General features: G+C 49.9%; 1 protein-coding gene across 1 annotated transcript; it reads right to left on the bottom strand.

The window, feature by feature from the left end:
- Positions 1 to 257: 257 nt before the first annotated feature.
- LOC121837472 (phospholipid scramblase 3-like) lies at positions 258 to 6,462 on the bottom strand. Its single transcript, XM_042293074.1, has 4 exons — positions 6,454 to 6,462; positions 6,172 to 6,366; positions 3,771 to 3,929; positions 258 to 479 (listed from the first exon to the last, which is right to left on the bottom strand). Exons 1-4 carry the CDS (start codon positions 6,460 to 6,462, stop codon positions 417 to 419), a joined length of 426 nt encoding a protein of 141 aa, XP_042149008.1. The 3' UTR covers positions 258 to 416.
- Between the last annotated feature and the right edge of the window lie 1,603 nt (positions 6,463 to 8,065).

The raw sequence follows: 8,065 nt of genomic DNA, 5'->3' as shown, positions 1-8,065 counted from the left end.
ACAAATAATCATCCATACATGCACATATGACTGCATTTCTATAAAATGCTGTCTTCAATGTTTCGTGGCACTGAACTATATCATTCTTCAGCAATCGAAATATTAATCGGGTGTTCCGCTTTTGCCTCGTGGTAATTGTTATATTATATTCTGCGACGTAATCTTTAGTTCAGCGAAAAGTATCGCGCATTTCAATAAACGCTCGATCGTATGTCAAGAAATACTGGCGCAGAAGATTCACTTGCGGAATTTGAAATTCGTCGGCGGACATTTTACACAAATTGCGCCCATGATATAATGCAGGGTCGTTTCTAACTAATCACAGGCGCGAAAGGAGACGGGGACGCCTTCGGACGATCACTGTCATGTATTGCACACTGCGCCCCGATCCCGCGTCCCGAGTGCACCAGCTTGGATTACAGCATTCCTGGGAGTATGTCCCCTCGGCCGACGAACGAGCTCTCGAAGAACATGTAATCCTGAAACAGAGGAGGTAGCCACCGTCAAACCCACGCTGAGCACGCTCATACGAAAAAAAAACATGCGTACACACCATCGTTTCACGTGAGTTCGTCAAAATGAATGCGTTACTGAGATTGGTTACCGTCCTGCAAAGGTAACGAAGTACCATTGCCGTTGCTTCGGAAAAGTCAGACATTGCAACACTCGTGGCTGTGTTCCGGGATTTCAGCAGATAAGGATTCTGGGGAGAAGCTGTGAGTCTGTTGCCTGTGAACATCTGGACTGGTTTTTGATCCAGACAAGAAGTGGGACGGCATGCGTCAGTAACACGTCAATTGTGCTTCATGGAGAATAATTTCAGTTTTAACTCTTAGGCGCCCGTTTCCGGCTTGAGTGGCGCCGCCGTCGCCGTCGGCGTAACCAAGGTCATTCCAAGGTCACGTGACCCCCAGGTCACGTAACCCCTCCCAAGGTCACCCCAAGGTCACGAGACCCCGAGGTCACGGGACCCCCAAGGTCACCTCAAGGTCCCGTGACCCCCAAGCGACTCCACGTGACCCCCTAAGGTCACGTGACCCCCCAAGGTCACGTGACCCCTTCCAAGGTCAGATCAAGGTCACGTGACCGCCAAGGCGACCCCCACGTGACCCCCCGAGGTCACGTGCCCCCTCCCCGAGGTCACGTGACCCCCCCCCCCCGAGGTCACGTGACCTCGGGGAGGAGAAGGAGGAGGAGGAGGAAGGGTCTACCCTCCCCTCACTACCCTTCCCTCCTCCTCCTCAAGAGCTGCGCTCCAATTCGGCGTTACAGGGAGTTGTAAACGGCTTTCACTTTTTGCATGAACGGATACCGACTGCTTAGTTGTACGTGTTGCCGCTTTGCGTATGTATATATGCTTTGTTTTTTTCTGAGCAAACATTGTTTAAAGGCCGCGCTTGCCCTTTCGATGAAGGCCAGTGGGTTGTCTTGTTCCCTTGTTTACTTCGTGTTTCTCTTGCGCTATTTTATAAGTATAACTAAGGAACGTTGCTTTTGCGTTACTTTGGATTTCAAGGTTTTGCAGCGAGAAGCCACAGTTACGAACTTCGACAGCAATTAAACTTTCAAAGAGAAATTCGAAAGTATTTTTATCCTTCGTTGGTCAGATTTATAGAATGCCGCGTGGTCTCAATGGTGCGTTGACACCTTAAAGAGAACAAAAACGTGAAACATTTTAGTCCAAAGCAAGAGGTAACGTAATTTCATTGACTATATCGTAAAGTGGTAGCAAAAAATACTTCACTCGTTAGACGCTTCGTATTCTCAGAAGTACGTTAGTACGTTAGCGAACAAAGTAACGTGCTGCCAGTAACGTCGAAACCTGTAGCCCACCACTTCCAACACTGCCGTGGCGTTGCATCGGGCGCTGCGCATGTACAGACGACTCAGCTCGTGCCAATGTTCTTTCTACGCATGCGCCTCGCCCACACTTGATGTAGGCAAACGCGAACTCGTTGGCAAGCAGTGTGTTGGTTTATTCGCCAGGGGATCGAACCGTGTCGCCACCGTGCGGCCAAAGTTGTAAACATCCACAAGGGAATGCTTACAATTTCGGTAGACGTCACCGCGGCGTTGTCTTCTGCGGTTTCGACGACGTCTCAACGCAAGGGACAGCTCAACCACCAAAGGAATTTTAAAACGAATTAAACGATTAGCAAAGAGCACCTGGTAGATTGCGCTAACGCCTCGTTTGTAATGCCCACCTAGGAGCCTTAGTGACGGTTGTTGTGTCGCCTCCGGCCACGACGAGAGAAGAAGGGAAGGAGGAAGTCCCTTCTTCCCGAGAATTCCTTTTGTGCGTCCCAGACGTCGCTATTGTCCCTCTACAAGATTATAGAAGATTAATTCGTCACTCCAGATTCTTACAAAAGCAGCCGCTTCGGTGGCTGGAACGATTAGGCCATCCTCTCAACGTCAGCCTCGCGGTAGCTTTGCTCGTCCCGAGACGACCTACGTCACGATTGCGTCGGATGTCACGTGCTCTAAGCTGGGCCTTCTCCGAGCGCTTGCCAGAATGTGCCGTTTATAACTAAAAATAGAACCACCAGGCTCAAAATACAAACGTGCGATTGTCATTTACGGATATTGTGGATCATATTCGACCTATTTTTGAACAGGAAAGATATATTTCAAATCTCGTTGAAGTATTCCTTTAACACTGCCCTTTGACTAGCGTCAGTCTCCGTGCGTTCTGATGCGCCAGAGACTTGCTTTAAAACCCTTGTTCTCCCTATATACGCCTCTTTTCAGCTTGAGCGGCGTCGCAACTGAAATTAGCAAGCAGAATGTCATCGCGCGAATCAGGCTTTAGCGTTCATTCTGCTGCGTCCATCATCCATGCGGAATGAATCGCGCTTCGTCACCTTTTTTTTTTCACTCCGCTTTTTGCAACGTAACGAGCTTTGTCCTTTTCTAAAGTAACCAAGTAAATAAAATAATGATTAATTGCCAGGAAGATGAAAAATCAACAGGACAACGTCGCATGCTATTTTTTTATTAAGGGTACGGCGGTCTTTTCGCCCATACCCCATAGCGCATGTGCGACGCCGCTAAGAGCGCGCCGGTTTGTTTGGAGAAAAAATTCCAGCACACGTAAGCATTTGTTATGACTTGTGAATGCGAAAGCATTAATGTCCAATTGAACTCCGCCAGAAGCGGCCGCAGCGCCAGCAAGGTGTGCGGCGGTGCGCCGCGCAGACCACCCTGGCTCGCTGGTGACTGCTCCGCCGCTGAGTGAGGCAGCGGCGGGGGTGCGAAGCTCGGCACGGCGTCAAGAGTGCGATGCTCGGCGCGGCGCGTGCTGAAATCACGTGTCATCTCATCATCATCATCATCGCCGTATCTGCGGGTACCGGTTGCCGACATTAGACCTCAAACCGGAACGTTAGGCCTAAAGTCAGGCCAGCGCATACCCGCGTCATGCCCTCACGTCAAATGGCTGCGCGTACCGGTTGACGACGTTGAAACTCAAAGCGTAACAGTTGGCCTAACGTTATGCCTAACGTCAGGCCATCACATACACGCGTCCCCCTCCCCCCCCCCCCCCCCCTTCCCGCAGCGCCGCCAGCAGTTCGGCTGGCTCCTTAGCAACGATGATGCCGTTGCTATGGGGCCTCATGACGCGTCGCAGCTAATGGGAATTCGGGTGCCGTTTTCGTTGCTACAGACAAAGCCGGCTTCGCTCCATGGGAGAGTTAATACTTTCGCATTAGTACGAGCATAGTGGTTTGAGCTATCAAGTCGAAAAGCAAAGAACTGTGTTTGCGTACTATTAGCATGGTGCACGCCAGAAGAGCGGCCTTGTAGTGAACGTCCAGGTCGAGTGGAAAGGATACGCTAAAGATGTCTGCATCCGTGAAGAGTTCCCGGGAGAAGCCGCCCCACTTCTTCGTGATCATGCCGATGATTACGCCAGCCAGCGTCCGCACCTTGGGACGAAGACAGTGTAAAAGATTAGTGAGCCGTGTCTACGTCTCCGAAGAGCGCGCTCAAACTTGCAGGCTCCACCATGCGCTAGCCAAAGGCACATAGACGCAGCTGAAAGTCATATTTCTGTGGAATTTCGGAGGAGAACAATAGGCGCGCTGGGCGTTTGACGGCGCTGAAGATCGTACACTAAGCCTCAGCATGAGCTGGCTCGACGGAACGCCGGCCGGAGCAGTGGAAATCTTGCACGTGGCGCCCATGATGCGATGAGCTGTTGGGAGCGAGGCTGGAATGAACTGCCGCGATTCTATGCGAGGGTTGAAGGGGGATGTTACCACCGATAAGCAACAGTAATAAACTTAATACAAAATTTTAAAACAAAAGCATAAAATATTTGACGGTGAAGTGCTATCAGGTTATCTAAGGACATGCACTCAGCGAGTCATGGGCAACTGACCCTAAAAGAAATAATACAAAGCGTGCGGCATTTCAATATGACTCTTTGAAGCCACTATCTACATACACTCAAGGCGGAGTAGGAAGTTCCTGACCGATGCACGGCATACCGGCAGAAACACGCCCCCTTCCTCCTAGCATAAAGCCGCAAAAGTCCGTTCCATCCTGACTCCAGACAGCTTATCTAAAGTCTCTTGATACTTCTTTTTACAGGTAACGACAACCAATACCAATGACAAAACACATTCCGTTCAAACAAAATGGCGGAATTCGGTTCAAACCTCTGCTGTGCGCTGCCATTCGCTTCCTAAAACCGGCACCGTCGCCCAGTCGGCGCTTCAAAGAATGTCGCTACTTGTAGGAAGCTCTTATTTAGGGAATTTAAGGTTATCACATCAGGGGCGCCGCCCCATGTGGGGTTTCAGCCCTCCGGCCGGCCTTTCGTCCAACCAGAGCTCATTGTAAAGAGATCGTTTCCGCCGTCCGGCAACGCTCTCCGCAACAACCCGCTGGGGGATCCGGATTTCTTCAGTCAAGGCCAGCGGCACGCAGGCGCAGTAGCAATCTCTTCGCTGCGGATAGCTTAGCGGAAAGAGGAAAGCAGTTTATTCCCTGTTAATGCCCACCGTACACGGGTGCACGCGCGGCAATCAACTGCAAACCGAACAGTCGCTCGAGAAAAGCGTTCCCTAAAGCCGAGGGTCACTCTGCCTATTGGCGACGTGAACGGTCGAAAGCGTCGCAATGATCGGCCTTCCATGATTGGCCCAGTGCTGGCAATGACGTCAGGAAAGAATTTCTCATCAGCGGAAATAAGAGTATGTAAGAACCGTTTTGACGGTGTTGGTAGTGTCGATTTAAAAGGGCAATGCTTTCAAGCTTCCACCACGCTCATTACCAACATTACTGAACTTGTTGTTCGCAAGGTAATGACGTCACAAGAGGGAACCATAGGATGGCGCCACCAGAACATCTCGCCGCCAACACGTCATACGAAAGACAGTCTGCGTACAAATTTGAACGCAAGTCACCGGAGAACGCCCATTATCTGCCCAAATGGAACCCTAGCGGTCCGAACGAGACGCCAAAGTTTCAGACTAACCGTTGTGTTACTGAAAAGTTGTCAGCTATTATCTGAAATTTTCAATGGGAAACTAGAAGCTGACGGACTTTTCGAATACAGGAATTCGAATCGCGCCATGTTATCGAAAACGGGCAAAAACGGGCCCCTTTTCTGCAAATAACTCGTAATGTTTCACTGAGTTAACGGTTCGTTCTCAAACTTGGGCGTCTGGTTGGGATCTCTATCGCTACATTCAGGCGGAGAATGAGCATTCGGTGAAGTATAGTTTATGCTTGCAATAAAATAAACACTACTTTCTTTTCTTTTTCTTAGGAGGCAACGTTGTAGGGTTTTCACTGAAGTCTCACGAGCAAGAAGTTTCTTGAACCTTCGTACATTGTACGTGCCACTTAGGCATCTGTAACTGCGTTTCTTTCTTTATTTTTTGATAACGAAAGCTCCGTTTAAAGCAGCTGTGTACAAGCAGATAAAACGACAACCGACGGCCTCGGTGTACCTCCGCCGCCTCATGTCAAGCCCTCCGCGTGCCCTCCAAGGATGGCAGTCGCTTCTTCTCCAGCAATACTAGACGTACAAAACTTGAGACCCTTGCACTACTCTGCCTCGCAAGCAAAACATGTACAGTTACTCTATTAAAAAAAAAAAGAAAGAAAAGCGAAACAGGGGTAAGGTGATGTAATGCGCGCCGTTAAAGTGGCGATCACTTTGAGAAATCTGTGAGCGGTCACCTCAAACTGCACGTCCCAGCAGTAGATGCAGCTCTGGGTGCAGAACGGCCCCTGAACGGCGAGGATCGGGTTGCAGCGTCGGTCGTAGATGGTGTACGACGGGAGAAAGACGGACCAGTCCTGGTAGATGTAGGCTATCGTCTCCCCGGGAGGCGCCTGAACTTCGATGTACTGCGACAGAAAGACGGGAAATTGGTGACTATGCAGAGATCGTTGTACAGAATAGAATGATCCTTTTGCGTGTCGCGTGACGTCCACCCTCGGCATCATTGCCTTGTTGCTAATGCTGGAATATTATTAGCTGCGGAATGATAAGAGGAACTCGCCCCGCCTTCTTTAAAGGGGAAGTTAATTTCTTTGCTGCAGCATGTCGTAAGTAGCGGTAGTACAAATAGCGGTAGTACCTAGGAACCATCAATATTTAGTTGGAAAACGCAAGAAAAAATATTTTTAACTGAATTAAACGATAACCAAAAACCACCCGGTTGTTGTTTATGAAGCTGTAATGAAATGTGGTGACGGGATCGGCATTCTTGACGGCAGCGGCACTATAGGGGAGGTACGTTCATTATAGTCGGTTACAAGTCAAGAAGGCAGGAGAAGCTCCTCCCATAAGCGTGATGAGCCCGTTTCAAGTCCATCCGCAGTCGAAAGAATAGTTCCCTGGAAATGTCCCTTGTTCCGCTTCAGTGAATAGATAAGGGCTACAGAGCGATGCCAACTTGTCTCCGACGCCCACGTTTTAAGAAAGCGACCTTTGTATTCATCGGAGAGGGAACCGAGCCCATGAAAGTGGCCTTTGTAACCATCAGAATGGGAAACTAACCCCCCAAATTGGTTTTGTTTCCATCGGAGGAGGAAAATTCTAATCTCCCTCTCGTGGCTTCCACAACACTAAGTCAAAGTCGAAAGATTGTAGTACAGCATTGTTCTGTCGTGTTTATTCCTCTTTGTAGTCCGTGTTTTCTGAGCTGTTTCCCCATCATGTATAACGTCAACCAACTGGCCCAGTTCTCCACCTTATGATCGAAAGATAAAAAGTAAATATTCACAAGAAGGCAACACCCTCTCCCGCGTTGGCCACGACGTCACGGAAACGACGGGACGCTATTGGATGCGGGATTGGCGGAGGGATTTACGAATCCCTTTGAGGGGCATTTGCCGCTACCTTCTTGACCTGTAACTTACTATAGTACATAATCTGTACTATAGTACAGATTACCTATAGTCCGTTGCAGCTCAAAAAGGTATAGGGCGAGAAAACGGAAGGCCGGGGATGGGAGGGGGCTAAAGCAGGCGGAACGCTAGGGAGAGGAGGAGGTTTCCCCCTCTCCTCTCCAGCGTTCTGTCTGCTTCCTCCTCTCCGGCCTTCCTTTCCCTCGCTCTACCTTGTTGAGTTGCAAGGGACTATACACTCCGTGCGACGCGACTGGCGCGCTGCCGCGCGGCCGTTACCGGATGTAGGCAGTGAGAACCCCAGAGAAAACGAAACCGAAACCACGCCACGTGCGTTGGTACGCATTGAAGTCGGAGCGGTGCGGTTGCACTGGGTTCACAGCATGAAGTGCCACCGGTGCTGCATCGTTAAGTGCTTCAATAGTTATGCGTCGTATCTCGTTGGGACAATGATTCACAGTTTTTCACCTCGCCGATGTTTTGTAGGAGAGCGACAACGATGGACCCGTGACGTACTACGCGAGAAATTTGGTCTCCAGATCATACCTGCCACTGTGTCGGCACAGCTGAGATAATCTAAACTGCCGCTTTGCGCACTGCGTTTGTTTTCGTACCAGTGACGCTTACATGTGTTAGCGCCGATGGGACGAATTGAAATGCCATCCCACACTCGCGGGTATGCAGTGCCAATTTC

This window comes from Ixodes scapularis, unplaced genomic scaffold (assembly GCF_016920785.2).
Source record: "Ixodes scapularis isolate PalLabHiFi unplaced genomic scaffold, ASM1692078v2 PGA_scaffold42__2_contigs__length_573088, whole genome shotgun sequence".
Lineage (NCBI taxonomy): Eukaryota > Metazoa > Arthropoda > Arachnida > Ixodida > Ixodidae > Ixodes > Ixodes scapularis.
Note: the sequence above shows the minus strand (reverse complement) of the source record. Positions and strands in the feature narration are given on the sequence as shown.